This window comes from Mustela putorius, unplaced genomic scaffold, assembly GCF_011764305.1.
Source record: "Mustela putorius furo isolate JIRA1106 unplaced genomic scaffold, ASM1176430v1.1 tig00000580_pilon_pilon_pilon, whole genome shotgun sequence".
Classification (NCBI taxonomy): Eukaryota; Metazoa; Chordata; class Mammalia; order Carnivora; family Mustelidae; genus Mustela; species Mustela putorius.
The window spans coordinates 16,945,492-16,968,549 of NW_025421423.1; the positions used below are offsets into that span (position 1 = coordinate 16,945,492).

The following is a 23,058-nucleotide window of genomic DNA, read 5'->3' on the forward strand; positions in this document are numbered from 1 at the left end:
GGCTGGCCTCCAACTCCCAGGTCAGGGTGGGCCAGCCGTCTGCATGAGACCTTCTTCATCTCCCTGCCACCATGACCTCTCCGGTCCCCTGCAGGACAAAGACCACACTGGTCTCTACAGGGGCCTTTTCCAGAGGACCCCGTCCCATCTGTGTCTCTGTAGGAGTCCCCATAAAAGGGGATCACTTGAGCCAGTGGGTAGAACCGCGGAGGGGATGCACCTGCTGGTGTGCTAAGGGACCTTAGACAAGTCACTTCCCTTGGCTGGGCCTCAGTGTTCCCATCTGTGCAGTGGGGGAAGGGCCTGCCTCGGGGGGTGCTGGGGATGTGCTCCCAGCTTTCAAAGGAATAAGGCTGCTGTCTAGGACTCCATGGAACAGATGCCTGAGCCCCGCCCTGTTCTTGCCCCTGTGCATGTTGTCACTCTCCATCTGTGAGCAGGGTCAGACCAACTCGCACATCTGCTCTGCACACTGAGCCACATGCCGACCCTCCCGGGGCCCTCCCTGTCAATGTCCCCCAAGGGCTGTGGTTCAGACACCTGTTTCTGCCTCACGTGTGCTTGGGGAAGAGGGTGCAGCAGCCAAGTCCAAGGGGCTAACTGTGGTGACTTGGCCACATGTATCCAGCCCTCGGCCTACCTGATTCTGAGGTGTGTGGCTATTTGACCTCCGAAGTCTCTTTCAACAGGGTCATTCGTGCACCCCCAGCCCTATTCCAGAACATCAGGGCCTCTAGCGGAGTCGCCCTGTGCCTCGCCATCTCAGCAGGCATGCTGCGCGTGGGAGACCTGCCTTAGGGTGGGGGCGTGCGCACAACAGGAGGAGAAGGGAGCCCTAGGCTTGTGCCGGAAGAGGCCCGAGGCTCTGGGCAGCCCTGCCTCCTGGTTTTCAGCCCGAGGGAGACCCCTGCTGTCCGCGATGCTAGTCCCTTTTTCCTATTCCAGGGCCCCCGAGGACCAGATGGACCAGCCGGGGAGCAGGGGTCCAGGGGCCTGAAGGTACCAACCCCACGAGCTGCCTTCCTCACATCTCCCACGCTGGGTCAGGAGTCCGGGCACCAAGGCTCACACCTTCCTCAGCGCCAGGCCCCTGGGGGCGGTGGGGAGTCCAAGAGAGGATGGGAGATCATGGGCCGCTCCTCCTGGTCTTGGAGCTTGAGCCTGGGGTCTGGGGAGAAGGAGCCCAGAGAGAGAGTCGTGAATTAGAGGGAGCCAGAGGAGGCAGGAGTAAAAGAGAGTGGGAGGGAACCTCGGGTGCCCTCTGACCCCATCCCTGGGGCTCCCTGTCCCCTCCAGAGCCCCCCCGGGAGCCGAGATTGCTTCCACTCCCAGCAGGAGTGAGGGGTCCTTGGTTCTCCAGAGCTGATGACGACTATGGCAAACCACTCCCCTTGCCAGGCCTCAGTTTCCCCACCTGCACAACAGGGAGAGGGGGTGGGTCTGGTGATGACACAGGTTCCTTCCATCTCCCACGGAGTGCGGTCCTACGTCCATGAGGTGTCCCCCAGCGTACCCTCTCCTGCCCTCATCTGCTTTGCTTCCCGCAGGGCCCTTCCGGACCGCAGGGCAGACCGGGCCAGCCCGGGCAGCAGGTACGTCAGGCCGAAGCTGCCAGCCCCCTCCCCGCTCCCTGCCGGCCCATATGTGCCTCTAAGACCCCAAATCTGCTTCCAGGGTGCGGCTGGTGAACGCGGGCCCTCGGGCGTGCGAGGCTTCCCCGTAAGTAGCACCAGTTCTGGAAATTCCGAGGGGCTTTGCCGGGAGCTAAGAGCCGCGGTACCCAGTTCCCGCAGTGCCGTGGAAACCACACGGGTTCCGGCTGCCCATGCTGCCCTGAAGACCCTCTGGCCTGCCTCTTTCCCCCGAGACCCAGGCTCCCCTTGGGTCACGTGGCGGGTGGGGGAGTGGGGCCCCTCACACACGGCGAAGGCTTCCATACAAGACGAAGGAGGCCAGAGAGGGACTGAGGTCACCTTTGTTCTTCTCTGCAGGGCATCCCGGGTCCCTCAGGACCCCCTGGCACCAAGGGCCTCCCAGGAGAACCGGTAAGTGCTTGCTCCTCCCTCGTTGGCCTCTTTGCCCCTGGCGGGCTGGTCCCAGTTGGGCCCCTGCCTGGGAGTGTGGGATGTGGTCAGCCAAGGAGGTTGGAGAGGGACGGGGCCAGGCCTCTGTTAGGCTGATGGCACAGGCCTTGGGGGGGGGGGGTTGGGTAGGGAGGGGCACTGGCCAGGGAGCTCGGGAGCTCTGGGTTGGCGTCTAAGCTCACTTATCCTCCAGCCTAGTTTTTTTTTTTCTCTTTGCATGTAATCAGGAATAGTTGTCCCTACCATGCCATCCTGTTGTAAAGATGAAATGAGCAAATGTATACAGGGTGCATAGCCCAATGAGAAGCTGAAGGAACAGAGTATTCAGGTCTCCAAGGGACCGAGTATAGGCATTACAGGGTCTGGACGGGAGCTAGTGAGGGGTTTGAAACCAAGATAACCCTTCAGGAGGTCTCCCTGGAAGGACAGGTTTGGGGGACAGCCTAAGTGTCAGGACGCCCCTTGAGGAGGCAGTGGAGTGATACTGCTGGCGAGAGACAGGAGAGGACAGCTTCAAGGGACAGAGGAGGAGGGATCCCTGTGGTGGGGCGGGGGGGGGGGGAACAGGAGGCTCCTGCCCCCTGGGGCTGTGCTACAGTCCCACATTGATAGGCTCAAGGAGACCTGATTTGAACAGTGAATTGACCAGGAGCCGAATGGGGGTTTCCAGAGGTGGATCCCGGGTGGAAGGGCATTCAGACAGATGGAACAGAGTGAGCGAGGCTGCTCAGAGGACTCGAAGGTTTCTGAGTGGGAGAGGGGTCCCTGAGTTTGAGGGAGAGAAACAGGAGAAGACAGTACAGACGGTTTGAGGGAGAGGCAGGAGACTGGTGGTGAGGGAGGAGCTGCAGGCAGTGGGTCCCTGGCAAGGCAGGTGGTGGGGGGCACGGCAGCAGGGTCCCAGGTTCTTGGATCTTCTCCCTTACCTGCCTCTGCACCCTGTACTATTGGGCCTCAGGCCCCAGAGAGGACCCAGGCTACCTTCTCAAACTGTTGTATGTCTGTCTGTCTGTCTTACAGGGCCCTCAGGGACCCCAGGGGCCACTTGGTCCTCCGGGAGAGATGGGCCCCAAGGTGAGTGCTGAGGGCCCCTTGCTTGTCCTGTGATGTTGCTGGGGCGGTATCAGCACCTCGTGGCCCTCCTCCACTGGGGGATCCTAGGCCTGACCTGGGAAATGGTCGTGTCCTATGTCCTGCAGAAACCGAAGGGTAGACACCCCCCAGCCCCCCCACCCCCAACCCCACTCACAGGAAAGCAGATCCATGCTAATAAAGTAGGGGGAACAGATCAGGCTAATAAAGTAGGGGGAGGAGCTGGGCTCCAGGTCCCAGGGCAGTGCATGGCCTGCAGGGGTTCCGGGACCCTCCGGTGGGTTATCAGTGCCTCTTCTGTGCCACCAAGGGAAAAAGCAGTGCCCCCTGCCTCCCCGCCTCTGTGGGAACTTCTCTGCTCAGCACCGAGGTTTGCCTGCAGGACCTGTCTTTTACAGGGCATGCGCTTTAGAGGGGCCTCAGACCCCTCTGCCTTAGTCAGAGAAGGAAGCGGAGCCGCAGCTTCGTGCAGGGGCTGTAGCCATGCCACTGGGAATGACTCGGACCCCTTCCCCCCGTGGGCATCCTGGCCCAGCTTTGGAGTAAAGCACAGGGATCCGTCCACCCTGAATACAGCCTCGGTTGCCTTCCTCCCCTGTTGTTATGTGAATCATGCTATTTTCCTCCCTGTGCTCGCCAAGGGGCTCCTCATGCGGTAACCCACACTCGTGGGGAAGGAGAGAGATCCAGCAGCCTCGGAGCCCCCTCCAGGGCTCATCCGCCTGGGCGCAGCCACCACCCGCCCCGTGGTCCCAGCCCCAAGCTCCCAGAAGGCCCGCAGCCTACTCCTAGCTCTGTGTCTCTCCTGCTGTGTGACCTCAGGCACATTCCTTGCCCTCTCTGGGGCAACCTCAGTTATTCTCCTCCCTTACAGTGAGGCCAAGCCCTGCTGTAGGAGGGACCAATGGCATTTTCTTGCAGGGGCCGCCCGGTGCGGTGGGAGAACCGGGCCTTCCCGGGGAAGCCGGGATGAAGGTAAGGCAAGATGAAAGAGAAAATTGACTTGTTGAAACCAGCTTCCAGCTGGCGGCCACGTCCTCCCCACGGAAGAGAAACGGGCCTTTCTTGTGTGGGGATAATGAATTCTCTGTGTTTCTGGCCGGGGAGCGGGTCCTGGCTATGGCCACAGTGGCGGGCCCAGCCGACCCGGAGCCCCCACCCCGGCCCCCTGCCCAGCGGTGTTTTCCCTGGCACAAGGCACACCTGCCCCACGCCCCGGCGGCCGCACCTCCTGGCCTCCCGAGATACCATCTGCATTTCAGTCCCCGAGCCCCTCATTACCTGCAAGGGAAACAGGCGCCCATTGATGCCGGGGCTCTGGGGAGAGCCCTGTCCCCGCTCTGTTGTGGAAGAGAGTGCGTCCTATCTAAAACAGACGGAAATGGGATTGTCCGGATTGGGGCAGGGCTGGGGGCTCGGCGCTCCCCCTCCTCCTGGCACCCACCCCCCCATCCAGACGTCGGCACAGAGGGAGACTAGTTTAGAAATCCCCATGTGGTGATCTTTTGTGGGGACAGGTGACATTTACTCTGGTTCATTTCGGGCCTCTTCCTCCTTTGGGTTTCTTTCCAAGGCTCTCAGGGAGAGTAAAGAAGGCGGTCAGCCACAGATTTGCCATCCCTGCCTCTGGTCCTCCCTGGAGCCAAACTACTCAGGTTTGGATCCTGAATCTGTCCCTTCTTAGCCTTATGGGCTTGGGCTAGTGACGTGACCCCGAGCATTGATTTCTCCATTCGTAAAAGAAGATCCCTTCTGTGGCAGGGTTGTTGTGAGGTTTCAGTGTTGAGACCCACACGGCCCGGGGGGGCCTGGAGCAGGGGCTCTGGTTGGCATTTTGCAGTGTCGCTTTGGTTTTCGGGAAGGAGGGGCTTCCCCAGCTCCCACCCCAAATCAGAGCTGGTGAGGACAGCAAAGCGAAGCAAGGGCTGGGATTGGCCCGACCCACCCCCATGGACTTGTGTTTGGCTTCTCCTAGGGTGACCTTGGGCCTCTGGGCACCCCTGGGGAGCAGGGCCTCATTGGGCAGCGGGTAAGTCAAAAGCAAATTCATTCTTCCTGGAAAGTCACCTGTGGGGCACTTGGGTCGGGGGAAGGGCTTTCCTCAACCTTCCTGAGCCTCTGGGAGAAAGAGACGGTGAATTCCTATAGCCTCATCTCATCTCTCTTGCTGAGCTAGCATTTCCACAACATAGAGGCACTCTTGGAAGAAAACGATCTTGTGGTCAGAGTGTTTGGGATTCACTGCATGTTCACTCTTCCCTCCCCACATTAGCAGTAAGCATTTTCAAGGCTCTGAGAAGGCCAGCAGCCAAGACAGTGGTTCCTTTTGGATTAATCCAAACTTAAATGGTCTGCAGCACTTTTACTTTTGAAAAACACCTGTTATCATCCTTGGAAACTCTTCCATGGAAGGTTATGTTTCTCTTTTCTGAAAAGAAACCCACAAAGCTTGCCTTCCTCTGAGAAGCTTTGGGATGCCTCTCTGTCCACCTCTCTATGCTCCGTGCCCAGTTTATACAGTCTTTGCCCAAATGTGGCTGCAGGCGTACTGGGAGGGGCACAGAGCAGGCATCCTGTAGCATCTGCCAGGTGCAGAAGGTGGGGTCCCAGTGGGAGGGGGTGTTAGTGTGGGCCTCAGTTCCTGGGGGCACCAGAGGCAGGTGCCCTTCATTTCTTATCTCCCCTGTTTTTCCAATGCCTCGTGCTCCCCCTGCCCGGAGTCAACCGAGGCGCCGCAAATTGAGTTAAGATGTGGAAGGAGCAAGAAAGACCACAGGGCAAGGCAGGATGCATGTGCAGCCCGAAACCCCAAGATGGTAAATCTTGTGTGTCAACAAAGACTGATCCGTACGGTTTTCTTCGAGTGCTATGTTAAGAAGGATTCTGAGGTTCCATCTAGGCACAGTAGGAATGAGAGTGACGAACACTCACTCGATGCCCACTGTGTGCCTGGCCCTTCTCTCAAAGCGCTGGGAACCGAGCAGCGAGTAACAGGAGGCCGTGTTCTTACGGAACCACATTCTAGTAGATCCATTAGTGACATCTGCCACGGGCCCAAGAAGGATGGTGTCTCCACGCTTGTGGTGCCTTTGTCATCCCTGCCGCTGATGACCTCTGAGGCCCCTTCAGGCTCAGGTGCTGCACAGCCAGGAACTCTGAAAGCCGAGAGAGACCCAAACTAATCTGACGGCCAGTTCGAGGTCTCAGAAGGCCAGGGGCATCTCTGGAGCGGGGGCTGCAGGCAGAGAACCTAGCTGAGGGCCAGATGGGGATTTCAGGGTCTTGGCATCGCTCTCGAAGTTGCTGACTGGAAAGTCTTAAGGCCGGCCTCACCTTCCACATCTGAGAAATGGGATTCCACGGGGAGTTCCATGGGAGCTCCCTACAGCTGCCGAAACGATATGTCAAATGGCTGCCATTCGTGGGCTGTCTACACTGTGCCTCACAGGCACCCTCACAGGAAGTAGTGCCAGCCCAACCTTCCGATGAGAAAACAGCCACCCGTGGGGGCTAGGCATTTCGCTTGTGGTCACACCGTCAGCGAATGGGGAGCCCACTGGGGGAACTGAGGTCTGTATGACATCAGAGCCTTAACGACTGAGCAGCCGAGTTACCAGCCAACCAACTAACTAGGACACTTTGTAACTGGTGACCTGGGGTAGCCCCCAGGTGACCCACCCTGCAGACAGGCTGGGGCTTCGGGGTCTGCTCCTCCTTTCTGAAGAGCAGGCAGTGGGCACCCCAGCCACCCCCCAGCCCCCGGCTCGCTCACTGGTTCAGCCACTGTTGGGCATCTTCTGTGTGCCGGGCATTCTGGGGCCATATTGTCCGGAGACAGCAGGGTTGGGGTCCCGCCCCAAGGAGGGGGAAGAAGTAAAAGCACATTGGGCCCCGTCCACGGGAATGTCTCATCTTTCCCTACTACCCTTTCCAGGGAGAGCCAGGCCTCGAGGGTGACAGTGGCCCCGCAGGGCCTGATGGACTGAAGGTGAGTGTCTTGCGGTGGGATCGGGGGGCAGGGGGTGGGGGGACAGGGGTGTGTTCTGGAACCGTCTTCTACCTCTGCTTGCATTCCCCTCCCATCCAAGACCTGAGCTTTCCCCGGAAGCATTATGTTCTCATACAGCTCTGAGACCAGAGCTCCAGCCCCTATGGCAAGCACACACCTACCCACCCCCCATACACTCCCCTGCCCGCCACTGCCTCCTGCCCTGCTCAGACGGGGCTAGGAGCCATCCCCCCTTCCACTCCTCACTGCTACCCTTCTCAAAAATACAGCGTCTTTCGGTTAAGGGTAGTGTCTGGACAGCCTGCTCTGGGCTAGACCCAGAGCCAGCAGCTTAGCTCTCTGTTATCTTGCAAACATCCTAAAAGATCAGGAAAATCATCATCATCACCGCCCATGACCTGTAAGCCACTCTTCATGGTGGGCTTGTCACCAGTATATCAGGTACTGTGCTGAGCCCTTTGTTTATGTAACACCTCAGTTAATGCTGTGGGGTAAGTTCTGTCTTTTTTTTTTTTTTTTAAAGACTTATTTATTTATTTATTTGACAGAGAGAGAGATCACAAACAGGCAGAGAGGCAGGCAGAAAGAGAGGAAGGGAAGCAGGCTCCCCGCTGAGCAGAGAGTCCAATGTGGGGCTCAATCCCAGGACCCTGAGATCATGGCCTGAGCCGAAGGCAGAGGATTTAATCCACTGAGCCACCCAGGCGCCCCACATTCTGTCTTTAAATAAGAGAACTGAAACACAGAGAGGTTAAGCAACTTGCCCAAAGACACACAGCCAGTAATTGGCACAGATAAGACTGAAGCTCCCTCTCTGCACCATGCACCCGTTCTAAAGGTGTGGAGGCTGAGGCTCCGAAAGACACAGAGGTGCACTCATCCAGAGTCTGTGGCTGTGAGTGGAGAATCCACAATTCAAACCCAGGGCTCACTGTTGCCTGACTCAGCCCGGCCACGTCCCGTAGATGCCTCTGAAGGTGCGGGCACCTTCAGGAAGCTTCAGGGCTCCCCTGCACTATGAGGCCGGCGGGGGTCCCTCTCCGACGTACCAGCTCCACATCTAGCACAAGCCTGTCCCTGGCTGCCAGCCCTAGCCCAGCCCTAACCCTGGCCCAGTACTAAATGGGCTCTCCCCAGGGTGGCCTGTCATACTGAGTCAGCTCCTCACGCAAGGGCCCAAGGGCCACATCCCAGGATTCCCTCTGTCACCCGTTTACTCTCCATGTGATCTCAGATAAGTGGCCCTCAGTTACCCCATCCCCAGACCCCTATGCCCACTGCCCCATGCCCATAGCTGCCCTGGGTCCCTGGCTTCCCTGTCTACTAGGGTGGCTCTGGGACAGGCCCCTGGCTGGCTCCCCAGCGGCCCCGGGTTTTTCTTGCAAGGCCAAGAGCGCCCCCTGTCTGCCATCCGTCTGCCTCCTCTCCTCTCCAGCTCGGCTGCATCCTAGGGTACAACCAGGCCCCTGCAGGGGAGGACAGGACAGCCCCGCCACACCCTTTGCCCAATGCCTGCTTGAATGGCAGTGACGCTGAAGAACATTCTAGCTAAAATTCTCAGCATACTCCCCGTGTGCTCGCATCACCTGCCTTGAGAGCTCTATGTGACTGAACCTGTGTCCTTCTCCCAGCTGCCCTGGGAGTTGGATTCATTCCCATCCCCACGTGACAGATGGGGAAACTGAGTCACAGCACAGGGACCTCTTCCATTTCTGGCCAGCCACCTTTCTTCTCCCTGGAGTTGTGCTGAGGTGGGATGGGAGGTGGGGCTTCAAGGCATGAGTGTCTCACCTGGTCCTTCCTGATCTCTCCGCACGGCTCCTGGCACTGACGTCTTCCTCCTCCTCCTCCACTCCCTTCAAAGCAGTTCTGTCTCGGACCTTGGGTCAGAGTAGTTGCTGCAGACATCCAGCATCTTCTCTGGTCCTCCTGAAACCCAGGAGACACCGTGCTGTCTTCACGGTGTTTGTCCAAGAATGGCCTTCATGGGGAAAACCACCTCCCGGACACACACAGTTCGTGAGAGTCTGCAGCGTGCTTTTCTGCTGCCGATCTCTGTTGAGTTTGCTGACTCGCAGCAGATGGTGGCAGGGACAGTGGTGGTGACTCCTGGGAAGGCTAACCTTCGTCTGGAACTCACGTGCCGGACGCCCTGCTAAGCTACTTACACGGATTAGCTCTTTCAATCCCCATAGTAACCCTTTGCTGCTTACTTTACAAATGAGGAAATTTGCCCAGGGTCACATAGCCATTGAGAGGTGGCAGCAAGGTTCAAATTTAAGCGACATAACCCCAGGAGTGAGGGAGATACTGTCTCCTGCACAGAGAACCTCGGAATCCGAACCCCAGGGTCTCACGCATGCTCGGCCGCTGACTTCCATGTGTGGTTGGGAAGGCTCCTCCTCCCTGGGCCTCAGTTTCCCCATCTGTAAATCGAGAAGTTTGAGCTAGACAATTTGTAAGGCTCTTCTGAGCATGGGCGGATGTCCGGGGGACTCTAGGATTCTCCAGGACCCCCCTACCCAGAGCCTATTCTGTAGGGGAGCTACAAGTTTGCTATGCCAGGCTGGAGAGGGCAGGGTGTCTGGGCAACCCCTGGAGCTGGAGCACCTTCCAGTGCCAGGCTGGGGCCCCTCTCTGAAAACCAGCCCAGCCCCCTGGGACAGGCTGCCTGCCTCAGAGAGCTGGGAGAGCAGGTGGCCAGGGATAACAAGCCAGAAGGGGGGGTCCGGGAGCTGGGGTCCGCAGAAAAGCCATCAGGACAGCACCCTGTCTCTCTGCCGCAATCTCAGTGGGGACGGATCTCACACACCAACTTGTCCGACCCTCTCCGGGTGCCCAGATCTGCTGTGCGCTGGCCCACGCCTCCGCTTGGAGTGGCCTCTCCCCCTTATTCATGCTATCTCTTGACCCCTCTTCAGTAGGGAGTCTCCCCCCATCCCCTATAGCTGAGCTAGAAACCGCCCCAAAAGACCCCTGCGCCAGCCTCCTGTGCCTAGAACCCAGGATCCAGCTTCATGCCCTCCGCACCCTCATCTTTCTCCAGGGCCCACACCAGGTTATCAGCGCTCCTTGTAAAGTGTGGCGCCGGGAAACAGAATTGGCAGAGACACTCTCCCCTTCTCCCAGCCTGCTCCCCCGCCCACCCCTTCCTCCTGGCCATGACTTCATCCCCTTTCCCACGGGTCTCCAACCAGTCCCAGCTCAGCCACTTGCAGACTGGCCACACGCCCTGCCCGGCCCGCCAGCCCCGATGGAGGCGACCTGCAGACAGGCACACCACCCTGTTCCTCTGGGGCTGCTGCCTATGCGGCGCCCCTCATCCCTGCTCTGCCCCGAGCCTGCCTCAGCCCCGCCTGTGAGGACGATGTGGCCCGGATGTGGCAGGTGCTGTGTCCTTTGTGAACTGCCATCCTCTGGACGAGGAAGTTCTCTGCCGCCGGCAGAGCAGACAGCAATGGGAGATGCTGTTCGCAATAGAGTCAGACAGCAAAAAACAAAACAACATGGACCAAGCTGCACTTGGATTGTGTCTTTAAAGCTTCACGTACTGCTAACTAGCTTCCTTGCTTTCAGTCGGCTGTCCCACTGCTTGGCGCCTGGTACACAGCAATGGAAACTATGACCTTTGCTTTATTAGTATTATAAATCATTTGCATGTAAACAAGGGTTGAAAAGGCAACTCAGAAAAATGGAGTTGGTTCTGAGAGGCAGGATTGGGTGAATTGTTTTCCTTTTCTAAAATTCCCTTCGGGGTCTTAAGACTCTTGTCCTCCCCCTGTGTCAGTGTTGGGGAGAAAGAGCCTGAATGTCCCAAAGCTGTCCCCTCCTTGTGAACTTGGGGGGCAGGAGTGGTCAAGGTCCTGTGTTCCCTCTAAGTGACTTTCTCCCTGGCCCGAGTACCGTGTCTGGGGTATTTCCTGCACCTGCCAGGACATGCCACCCTGACCCTTTTGGTGGCTCAGGGATCCATCACGGGAAATCCAGGGGCTGCTTGGCTGTGGACATCCAAATGGAGCCTTGAGGTTTAGTGCCTCTGATTGGCTGAGGGACTGATTTTTTCTCTCTCTCCTCCTCATGCTCTTCCAACCTAGGGGGACAGGGGTGACCCTGGGCCTGATGGTGAACGTGGCAACAAAGGCCAAGAGGGACTGATGGGCGAGGACGGGCCCCCTGGCCCCCCTGGCATCACTGGCGTCCGGGTGAGTGTGCATGGCTTCGTGCCAGCACCGGGGGTGTCTGGGCACATGTACTACCCATGTCTGTTCAAGCAGTTGGACAGGAGGTCTTTTGATGGCAGCTGCCTAAAGGCCTTCTGCTTCCTCCACCTAGGGGTTTCCCAGAGAACAATCTACCCACATCCCTCCCCTGCCCCAAGCCTCCCATGGCTCCCAAGTGCCCTCAGACCAGGATCACCCTCCTCAGTCTGGCTGCCACAGCCTCTGTGAGCCTGGCCTTGCTGACCTTGTCCCACATTCAGCCACACTGAATTTACCAGGGGGTTGGGGGTACTTAGCCAGAGAGGCACTGGCCACCATCCCCCAGTAGGAACTCACGGCTGCCCTCTCTGGGTCACGCTTTTGGTACAATGAAGGATTTGGAAGGAACACACTCCAACATTCCAGGGGCTATTTCTTAGTAAACGCTTGAGTTTCATGGCTGACGAATGGGCGGGAACGTACAGCAGAAATAGCCCTGGGCCCAGAGGCCAGAGGGTGAGTTCTGGCTCAAGAACCCACAGTCTGTGTGACCTTAGGCAGATCATGCTGCCTCTCTGTGAGACTTGGTTTTCTGATCTTTAAAGAGTCAATGAAACTTTGGAAAGGAAAGTGCTTTCTACAATGTGCCAGAAAATAAATATTGTCTTTATGAAGCTGGAGGAAGAAATGGAAGCTGGTGGTAGTGGTGATGGTTGTAGTGGTAATGTTGATGGTTGGGTGGAGGTGGAGATGCTGCTGATATAGATGATGGTGGTGATGGTGATGATGGTGGAGATGGTGATGATGGTGATGATGGTTGTGGTGATAATGGTGGAGATGATGATGGTGATGATTAATGTGATAGTGATGATGGTGATGATGGAGGTGATGGTATTAAGGTGGTGACGGTGATAGTGGTGATGGTGGTAGAGATGGTGGTGATGGTGATAATGGTGGTGATGGTGTGGTGGTGATGATGGTGATGGTGGAGGTGATAATATTAGTAATGGTGGTGAAGGTGTAGATGGTGATGGTGGTAGCAATGGTGGTGATGATGGTGATAGTGGAGGTGATGGTGGTAGCGATGGTGGTGATGATGGTGATAGTGGAGGTGATGGTATTAGTGATGGTGGAGATGGTGGTGATGATGGTAGAGACGGTGTGATGATAGTGATAATGGTAGAGATGGTGAGGGTGCTGACAATGATGGTGATGGTGATGACAGTGGCAGTGGTGGTGACAGTGCCCATGCTGATGGGGGCCATGTTGGTGGTGGTGGTGCCAACAGGGTTAATGTCTGTATTTTGCCATCTCCACCAATTTCATCTACTGGAATGGGAAAGAGATTCACTGCAGCCAGACTGAGTGTGTGTTGGTGACAGAGGTGGGGAGAGGCTTGTATTTGAGTCTCTTTGGCATCAGGGCTGCAGGACAAGTATCTCCCACTCTGGCCAGGAAACAGTGGAGTATTTAAAAATAGAATTTTATGAGCCTTCACAGCCTTTCCAGAAATATATCTTCATGGATGGGGGCCCAGTAAAAGTCTTCATTCTGGCTCCATGGACTTACCCCACTGGATGCTCCAGCCCTTACTCAGGATTTCCCACACCATGAGGGCTGCTCCCAGCTGGAGAGGGCTTGTCAGAACAAGTGGCCGGCTGCTCTGTCCTGGGGGAGACTCTCAGTGTCCTGGCTCTGTGCTGAATTCTTCCATGCTGATTCACTTCTCCTCCTGACAAGGGATCAGCCATAGCAGTCACCTCAGCCCACTGACCCCTTCCACCAGCCGCTGTATCATGATTAGACAACTGCCCAGATATGACCAGCCTGGGACAAGGGGGTGTCCCAGACCCTGAGGACCTGCATCTCATCTGAACCTAGCGAGGTGACCTGCGGGTCTTGTCTTCATCTCACTGAGCCTGTGTCTTTGGCTCTCAAATGGGATAAATAACCCCTTCCTCCCAGCCCATGGCCAGAATTGGGGGAGGCATGACATAGAACACAGACACGGTGCCTGGTCCTTGCCTGGCCCATGGTCATATTGGTTGTGACTATTTTATTCCTGGAGGAGCCAAAGACTTGGACGTGGTCTACTTCAATGCTGTGGGTAGAGACAGGAGATGAGTTACCTGTATAATTTAAAATTTTTTAATACTTACATTTCAAAAGAGGTGGATGAAATAAATTTTAATAATATATTTTATTTAGCTCAATATAGCCTAGATACGAACATTTCCAACATGTAGTCAACATAAAAATCATTAATCAGGTATTTTACCTTCTTCTTCTTCCTTTTTTTTTTTTTTTACTAAATCTATGAAACTTGATGTGTAATTTACTCATATGGCACATCTCAATTCGGATGCTAAATTTTCATTGGAAATACTTGTTCTGTGTTTAGATTTTGTAAAATACACAGCTGAAAATGTAGGTTTATATCCCCAAGTTGTTCCAAACATATGTAAAAGTTTTGTGGTAACTGAATTATCTGTATTTAAATTAATTTTAAGTTAATTAAAATTAGATTGAATTAAGAATTTGGTTTCTTCATCCAGTCACCACCTTTTCAAGTGCTCAGGAGCGTTATGTGGCAAGGGGTCACAGATAGACAAAGCTAGTTCAAGCCTTACCTATGAGAGGCAGGGCAGCTGAGGCACACAGAAGGGAAGGGGCTTGTCCAGGGTCACATAAGGACTTAAGTACCAGAATGCAAGGCAGTCTGTGCTCGGTCCTTCCAAGACTACCATTTCTTCCTTCCTGAGGTCCCTAGGGCAGTCTCACTAGCACTGCCCTTGGGGACAGTAATTTGTCTTCTCCAATCCACTTTTGCCGTGTTTTGTCCTTATGCAGAATAAAGGTGGCCTCCCTGTAATTTCCATCCACTGATCACCCCAAAGAACACAGATGCCCCTGTGTTCTGCAGATGGGTGTCAAGTGCCTCTCCTGCTCCTCTAAAATCCCATCTTCCTACCTTTCCTCCATCACAGTTACTCATTGCCCCCTCCTATTCCAAGGTGGGGCCATCACCTCCCTCATCCTACAGCATATACCTCTGTTAATGCAGCCAAACGGCTTACCAAGAACGTAGATGTCCTTTGAGGTTTGGGTCTTGAAGGGACTATCCTCCGGGGACCATCAGGATGTCCTTTGAGATCAGAAACACTGTCTATCTTATGCTCGACATCCCAACCTGGTGGGCTCAGAGTTGGGATTCTCTTCTCTCCCTTTCTTTTCCTCTCTTATCTGTCTTATGCTCACACGTGCACACTTACATGCATTCACTTACCCTGTGAGTGGCCCTGACAAGCACAGGGCAAAGGAGAGCAAAGGGAGCCCTGCGAGGGAGGGGGCGGAGCAGCCTATGGGAGGGAGTGGCCTGGGAACCCCAGTGGGATAGTAGGGGAGGACCACTGACCTTCCAGGCACAATGCCCCATTGGGAGAATCCCTTCCCACCCCTATCCCCAAAAGAGGGCGCCCCTGTCCATAGGACACAGCCTCGGGCTGGTCAGAAGTGCCCCATGGCATCTCAGATGTAAGAAGAGCTCCCCGCCCGCCGCATGTCATCAGAGTCCCCAGGAGCCCCGGGCATGGACTCAGACAGAGCCGCAGTTGACTCAGTGTGCTGGGCCATGTCGTTTCACCTTTGGGCAGCCCAGAGGTCACCATCTGTGGGAGCAGACCTCGATCGGGCCTCCGGCTCAGGGTTCCCCGGGGGCTGGAACAGTGAGGGGCTCGTGGCAGGTGCAGAGGGTGCAGGTGCAGGTGCTCCCTCTGGGACAGCGTGGGCGCCTCGCAGTCACCCCAAAACAGGGATGTGTCCCGCACTGACTATGGGCCAGGCACCCAGTGAGCACAAGGGGCCATCCCCGGGTTAGCTTCTCAGCCCCGTGTGGCAAACAGGACCCCTGTCCCCACTTCGCAGGCCAGGTTCCCACATCACAGGGTCCCCGGGGTACGGAGCACAGGGTGAGTTCCGAACCCAGGCAGTCTGCCCTCAGAGCTCCTGTGCCGATGCCCCTTAGGCTCCGTGGCTCCACCTCAGGTTGCTCTCATTTCTCACCCTCCTCCTTCCCTCCTTCTCCTCCCAGGGTCCTGAAGGAAAACCAGGGAAACAAGGCGAGAAGGGCCGGACCGGAGCCAAGGCGGGTGCCCAACCCCTGTGACCATGATCTCCTCTCCCCCTCCCCCACTTCTCCCCTCACCCCCTGCTGGGGCTCCATGACCGTCTGTATCTCCTCCCACTGCAGGGTGCCAAGGGCTACCAAGGACAGCTGGGTGAGATGGGCGTCCCTGGAGACCCCGGACCCCCTGGCACCCCAGGCCCTAAAGGGTCCCGGGGCAGCCTGGGACCAACGGTGAGAACTCTCGGGGTGGGGTGGTTTGGGGTGGGCAGGCACAGAGCAGAGGGGCAGGGGTTGGGAGGGCAAGGGAAGAAAGAGAGGTACCTCCTGCTCCACTGCTCAGCCAAACCCTTGGCTGTCCCCTGTCCTAGATGCTTCTTTTGCATCATGGGTCCCTTGGGGACCCTATAGAAGCTGCCATCTCTCTCCCTGAGAAAGCACCCCCAAAGCCAAGTATTTCTTTCCCTTTGAAGGGGGCTGTGGGTCTTCTGAAGCCATTTACAGACTCAGATGGATAAGGACCCATTCCGGGGCGGTGGCGGAGAGGGGACCTGCCCCTCAGGAGGGTTTTACAGAACAAGGAGTTTTCCCACTGGAAATAGGCTCATGAGATAGGGCTGCCGATCACTGGGTGACCGCTGAGGCCGTCCCCACCTCTTGCTGGCCCGCCGTGAAGGACAGTCCCAGGGCTCTGCCGGCTGCAGGGGGAGGAGGCGGGGGGAGGCGGGCAGGTGAGGCATCTCTGAGCTGCCGGTGTGCAGCACTGACGGGCGCCCGCAGTGTGAGTGCTCCCAGCAAGGTGTGAACACTCCCACCACGGCTGATCCTGTGCCCCCCACAGGGTGTCCTCGAACACGCCCTTGGGAGGAGATGCACGGCAGTGTCCGTCACTGGCTGGTTCTACCACACACACTCAGTAGACGGAAATAAGCCAGAGCCTGGGTAGTGGTAAAATGGAGCAAAATTATTAGAAAGGGAGGAGTTTTGAAGATGTCATCTTCACTTTTAATTGATTCAACTGTACGTTCCTATAATTTAACTTTCTATAGCTGCTTCTGTTTAAAATTGGCTCACAAAAGTGAGGATGGTTTAGCCACTCCGTCTTGTGAACCCCCAGAGCTGGGAGTAGGGAGGGCCGGAGGGAGGGGTTGCTCAGGGAGGAGCTCCGCAGCCTGGGTTCTGGGCCACGGACCTGCAGGTTGGTGGGGCTGAACTGGACTGCTGCCCGGGCCCGGGTCGCTGCGGTGAGAACCACACACCTGTACCGACATGCATCTGCTCCTGTCCTAGGGTGCTCCAGGACGGATGGGGGCCCAAGGAGAGCCGGGACTGGCTGGTTACAGTGTAAGAAATCTCACCTCCCCCCTCTCGGAATTCTTTCCTGCAGGCAGGGACCCAGGCCCACCACCTCCCTGCTGAGGCCTGCCCTTGGGCCACGGAAGATCCCTGTTGGGCCCCCAGAGCAGGGGTGGGCAGACAGAAACACCCTCCCCCTCTGCATGCCCTCGCCGAGTTCTTCCTGCCCGTGGTGGGGGCCACACGTGTGTCCTGTCCTGTCTAGGCGTCACGCTGGCTGAATGCGGAAGGGAGAAGCCTCACCCCGCTTTTGCATCCAAGCTGGCACCCCTCTTAGAGGAGGCTGAGCCAAACCCATGTGATACAGTTGGAGGACTAGTCCTCAGAGAGGCTCCGGGCCCACTCAGAAAGGGAAACTGAGGCTTGGGGAGGCGAATGATGGTTTGTTAAGTTTGAAGGTGGGATCCAGTGTCTGAAGGAGACACAGCAGGGAGATGAGGGGGAGAGAGGAAGACAGATGGTCAGGGCAGAGGACATGGGAACCAGAGAGGGGGAACTGGAAGTCCAAGGGAGGAACGTGTGTGTATGCTTCCCACCATGGCCTAGGGAAGTCGGCTGGGGTCAGCATTTTGCTCCTGCCCCAGGGGACACACCTGGCTCTCCAAGATCTGGCCCCAGGTCTGCTCCAGGCTGGCGTGAGCTGTGCCCCCTGACCATCCAAGCGCCTCCACCCATGAGAGGTCCGTCAGGGACTGGCCCGGCATGTCTGGGAGGCCCAGGGCCGGCTCAGAGTCACACAGTGAGCTGGGGCAGAGCCAGGGCCCCAAACTCATAGCCCAAGGTCTCCACCTTGGAATTTCTGGCCTTCGTCACTGTGCGTCTCAAGCCCTCATTCCCCTATGCTTTTACCTCTTACCATCCTGTTTCCGGCAGGGACACAAAGGCATCATGGGCCCCCTCGGACCTCCTGGACCAAAGGGTGAAAAGGTGGGTGCTCCCTCCCGTCTGGGCCAGCAGGAGCCAGCGCCTGGGGCACTGTGGCTGGGGTAGTGCGGAAGTTCATGGTCGGCTCACCCCTGCTCACACAGCGGCTGGCCAGGAGCCGTTAGACCCACATTCAACACAGATGGCCTGCGTGTCAGGTGTGTGCCCAGCACCAGAACAAAACCACAGGTCCTGCCCCGCCAGGGCTACCAGTCCCGCAGGAGGGAGGGACGCATCACGTACAGACTATAACCACAATTCCATCATCTGTGTGAATGTGGGCATTGAAGCCTTGCTGGGAACGAGAACCCCCAGTGAGAGCTGGCGCAGGGCTTAGGACAAAGAGCAAGGCCAGCCTTTCCAGCCAGGAAGGGGCCACTGAGGCAGAGGGAAGAAACATCCATACCCCACTGCTTGGCTCCAGCTTTGGTAGAGGAGAGAAACTGCTAGAAGAAAGCTTGCTGATGGTTGTGCCCTGCCACACGATGCAAGTGGGGTCTTGGGGGGCCGAGGCAGTGGCTCCGGGTCACCTTCTGAGGCAGCACCAAACTGGCCTTTGAGTCCTACCTTAGCAGCTCAAGAATCCCTGTTCTTGCCTCCCCCCTCGCCCGAAGGCTCTGCCTAGAGAATGCCTCCTAGCAGGTGCCCCCCTACTATTCCCCGCCCCCCAGCTCCACCTTTGTGAGCTAAGTCAGCAACCCCCTCACTATACCCCTGGCTTACTGTCCAGCTGGTCCCTGCTTGGAGAAGAAGAGCTCTGCAATCAGTGGGCTTCGACATCCCACAGGAAGCTGTAGGGAGTACCGCTCAGCACCCCAAGTCTCCCCCTCAGCCCTGAGTCTGCCACAGCTGGCACAGGAGACCCTGAAACAGGGGGAGCCTCCCTCCCCACAGCCACCTGGAGCACCAGGACCGGTTCCTGTGGCTGCTGAGAATGGGATCTGAAACTTAAAGCCGCCCTACTTCTGCTGGAGCCTCGGGTGGGATCCCAGGGTCCCCTGAGCCTTGACTGCCCTATCTGTTAAGTGGGTGGCTGCTTCAGGAATGCGAGGCTGAGCCAGACGTCCCCCGTATGTCAGCCGTAGGCACTTTCCTCGTGATAAGGTAGTCGATTAGTTCACGCATGCGTTCAGCTACCTGACAGGTAGGGTGAATGCATGGTTAGTGATCATATAATATCTTCTCGGCTCTGAGCTGGGGGCTGCAGAGATGCCCCCAAAAGGGTAAACCGGATGCAAGAGCGAATCGCCAGGCACAAGCTGAGGGGTGCTGGAAGGAGGGGGAGCAGAGTCCCAAGGGAGACCCCAAAACACACAGCAGTGTGCAGAGCTCTTCCCTGGGATTCCTCCATGGCCCTCACCATGAGCTGTCAGTGTCCCATGGGGAAACTGAGTCTCCAGGCTGCTTAAGGACTCGGCCAGGACCAGTGGAAAGGTGGCAGGACCAGGAGGCAGGCTCTGATGTCAGGCTGTCTCCTGAGCCAGAAATAGGCCCTTAGATGAGCTAATGTGCTGCTCACCCTGGTGAATTCCCCTTGGGGCACATGTCTACAGAGGGGGTATCTGGAGGGACTGGCGATGAGACTCTGGGAACGAGGAGAGGCCCAGGGCTCCACCGGCTTCCTGCTGCTAAACCTGCATCCCCAAACTCCAGCCACAATGTGGGGAGAGTGGGGGAGATTTGTGTAGCTGGCTTTTGGCTCAGACCACCCCTTGCTTCCTGTGTGGCCTTGGCTAAGACCCTTCTTTCCCTGGGCCTCCGTTTCCTCATCTGTAAAATGGGCCGGTAGTCATAGCCGCATCGGAGTGCTGTATGGATTCTATGGAACACCTCCCAAAGGGTCTGCCATACGGAATGTTTTTGGTAAACACGGCCCTCTTCTCCAACGTGCCTCCGTCCGGCTGCCTCCCTCCACGGTGGGACCAAGATTTGGGACAATGAGCCATAGACAGAGATCAGGGAGGAGAGGGAATCCCCTCTCCCTGGGCCACCCCTTGGGTACAACTGGTCCGAAGCCTTGGGCCAAGCCCCTCCCGCTTTGAGTCTCTGCCCGCAGGAGCCACAGAGGCTCTGGGCCAAGGTGCTCCGGCTGCCAGCCCTCAGGACTGATTTGGGCCTGGGACTGGCTCCAGCCCCAGGGATGGCTCCCTCTCCTGCCTCTCAGGCTTCCCCTTCCACCCTTGCCAACAGCCAGGGGGCCCCGGGCTGCCCTAGCTTGACCCTCCTGACCAGAATGCACCCCCGTGGGAGGCGACACCCATTGTCTGGGGCTGGAACATTCCGAGTCCTGGGTTTTGGCCTCTTGCTGCTCTGATCACACCTTCCCCGTAGCTGGCACACGGCCTCTGCCTCCTGTCTTGCTTGGTGGCCCAGCGCCCAGGGTGGCCTGCCAGGGCTCAAGGACCTCCACCCTAAACCCTATGCCTCCTGCAATCCCTCCGACAGCCTCCACACCACACATTGTCCCTGCTGCCATCGTCAACAAACAGCCAAATGCATGGCCCCCTACCCCATGGGCAGTAGCGAGCTCTCCTCCCTGGGTCCTCGGAACAGTGCTGCCAGGTATCGCACTCCTGTTTCACAGATAGGAACCTGTCTCGTGGACAAGGATCCCTAAGAGGCCCACCGCTGAGTGCAACCTGGGACCTGCTCCCGGGGCTCCCAACCAGCGTAGAAGGTTCCTGTTAAACCTGGCTCTCTGCCCACTTTATTCCAGCAAAGATGGGAGAAAGGGACTCTTTTTCGGGTCCGACCAAGGCAGCAGCCCACACGGTCTCTCTGTGCCTCAGTGTCCTCATCTGTAAAATGGGGAGATACCGTCACCTGCTTCATAGGGTTGTTGGAAACATTCAGTGAGTGCCTGTGCGGTTGGAATTATTGTCACTCTGTGCTAAGCACCACGCAGGGAGTGTTTGCATCATTTCCCAGACTCCCCTCACCCCTGCCTCCTGGGTACTGCCATTGTCCCTTTACCCCACCTCTTCCCTGCTCCCCAGCTGAGAAAAAGAGCTCCAAGACAGGAAGGGACCGGATGGGGGTCTGAGCAGCTGGTCCTGTGCAAGCTGGGTGTGACCAAGGTCTCCGCTCTGTCGGGGTCTGGTAGCCCGAGGGCTCCTGCCTGCTGGGGCGGGGGATGCCCAGCAGGGGGCAGTAAAGGGCACTCTCTGGGTTCCGCCGCCCTGGTCCGCCCCTTCCCTCTCTGGTCTCTTGTCTCAAGCCCTAAGTAAGCCGGTCTTCATCACCGATGAAGGCCCTTTCCACGCTGTGTGGAGTGTCTGGAATTCCTCAGGTTCACCAGGAGCCAGAAATAAGTCCTGGTTGTGTCCACAGGGGGAGCAGGGCGAGGACGGCAAGGCTGAGGGGCCCCCTGGGCCACCTGGAGATCGGGTAAGCCCCCTTTTCTGTCCCCTGGACAGCCACCAAAGTGGAACCCTAGCTTCCTGCTGTGGCAGGGGGTGGGGAGGGGGAGGCTGAGCAGGGGTGAGGCTGCCACAAACATCTAAGAGGAGACCTGATGGCCCATATGTCATTGCCATCCTTGTCATTCAGGGCCCCGTAGGCGATCGAGGGGACCGCGGGGAGCCAGGGGACCCTGGATACCCCGTAAGTATCAGAGCTCCTACCCAGTAGCAGCGTCCGGCACGGCATGCCCGGGCTGTCCTCCGACCTTACCGGCCCCAGGCAGGAAAACAGCCTTGGCCAGGAGACAAGCCCTCCCTCCCACCGTTAGTGCCCGCCTGAAACGGAGACCCCCAGAGAGAGGGCTCCGGCCAGAATCCAGGCTGGCAGGGGGTGGGCTGGAGAGGGAGGATGAGGTTGGGGAGAGAGGCCCCTTCCTCACAGGGCCTCAGTCTCCCCGTCCTCTGCGGCCGGGAACAGCTCTCCCGACAGAAGCAAGAGACCGACCGCTGAGTGAGCCCCGGGCCCCCACCAGGCTTCTCCCCCTCTCCTCCCCTCCCCTGCTCCAGCCTCCCCGGCAGGGTCATTTGGCAGCTTTGCAAATGAGCAAGCTGAGACAGGGACAATGACACAGAGCGGGGAAGAACAAGGGCTTCTGGGACTCCTGGGACTCCTCCGGATGGGAAGTTGCCCCAGGCCCCCACCCCCCCCCCCCCCCCCCCGCCCCTCCAGGGTGGGCCCCCTCACCCGTCTCTCCTTGGCTTCCAGGGACAGGAGGGCGTGCCAGGCCTCCGTGGAGATCCAGGCCAGCAGGGCCTACCCGTGAGTGCCGCTCCCTGACCTATCCCCCTCCAGCTCCATGTGGGTGGTCAACAGTGGGGGAGGAAGGGACCCTCCCTGCACAGGGCCTGGGGCAGTGCACTCTGGTTTCTCTTGCCCTGATGCTGGGGGCACCCCTAGAGCCTGCACCCCCAACCCCCTCCCACCCCTCCCCTTCTAGGCGGACACTGGCCACCCTCCCCGGGAGAGAATCCTGGGGCGGCTATGCATCCTCTCACCTTGGTTTGCAGGGGCATCCGGGACCCCGGGGACGGCCAGGACCCAAAGGATCAAAAGGGGAAGAGGTAAGAGGAACTGAGGTCCACAGGGGACCCTGGGAAGAGCAGACCCCCACCCAAGCGCCAGGCAAGTAGGAGGCTGGGCTGGTGGGTGCCCTACAGGGAGCTTCCTGGCCAAGATCTCTTCGTTTCAAAGGGCCTGATGGAGCGGGGATCACCTGCCCCACTGTCAGGGCCTCCGGGAGGGGGACCATCTGTGGGGCCAGCAGTGGGATTCGAACCCAGGGCAGTCACGCCAGAGCCAGCCATACCACACTGAAGAAAATCTGGAGAAGCAGGGGTCCGGAGGAAGGAGGGGTTGGACAGATGCGGATGGTGGGAACTGAGGGGTGGTCGAGGACTTTCCCATCTTGCACCCAGAGCCCCTGTGTCTTCCTCCACTGAGGTCAGGCCAGAGCTGTCTTCCTTGCCCACAACCTCCCTCCAGGGGTCTCCTTCACCCACACACCATCTCCCCGCCCCCGCCCTGCTCAGGAATACAGCCACACTCTTGAGGATCGAAGGATCTTGAAGCCCAGCCAGCCCTGGCCCCAGGCTCCCTCTAGGAAACTGGGAGGGCCGAGAGCCTCTGCAGTAAGGCGAGCCCGTAGGGGCTCAGGGCCCAGAGCAGGGGTGAGGACAACACTGTTAGGTTCCTGGCTTCTAGGCCAGGGTGATAGGACCATTGGCAGATTCAGATGCTGAGGCCCAAGAGGCGGAGGGGCAGGGCTGGGCCACACAGGAGCGCCCATGCTCCTTTCAGTCCCTTCCAGAA

The 23,058-nt window shown here is 57.9% G+C and overlaps 1 protein-coding gene across 5 annotated transcripts in view; it reads left to right on the top strand.

Annotated features, from left to right (window-relative positions):
• The window catches only part of COL27A1 (collagen type XXVII alpha 1 chain), a 136,558-nt gene that overhangs the window by 96,530 nt on the left and 16,970 nt on the right, over positions 1–23,058 (top strand). For all 5 annotated transcript variants that reach the window (XM_004747870.3, XM_045081776.1, XM_045081773.1 and 2 more), the window contains 17 exons: positions 946–999; positions 1,548–1,592; positions 1,675–1,719; positions 1,992–2,045; positions 3,105–3,158; positions 4,098–4,151; positions 5,152–5,205; positions 7,111–7,164; positions 11,280–11,387; positions 15,475–15,528; positions 15,634–15,741; positions 16,798–16,851; positions 17,737–17,790; positions 21,118–21,174; positions 21,337–21,390; positions 21,955–22,008; positions 22,257–22,310. In XM_004747870.3, the coding sequence (XP_004747927.1) occupies positions 946–999; positions 1,548–1,592; positions 1,675–1,719; positions 1,992–2,045; positions 3,105–3,158; positions 4,098–4,151; positions 5,152–5,205; positions 7,111–7,164; positions 11,280–11,387; positions 15,475–15,528; positions 15,634–15,741; positions 16,798–16,851; positions 17,737–17,790; positions 21,118–21,174; positions 21,337–21,390; positions 21,955–22,008; positions 22,257–22,310 (1,011 nt within the window). The remainder of the gene's footprint in view (positions 1–945; positions 1,000–1,547; positions 1,593–1,674; positions 1,720–1,991; positions 2,046–3,104; positions 3,159–4,097; positions 4,152–5,151; positions 5,206–7,110; positions 7,165–11,279; positions 11,388–15,474; positions 15,529–15,633; positions 15,742–16,797; positions 16,852–17,736; positions 17,791–21,117; positions 21,175–21,336; positions 21,391–21,954; positions 22,009–22,256; positions 22,311–23,058) is intronic.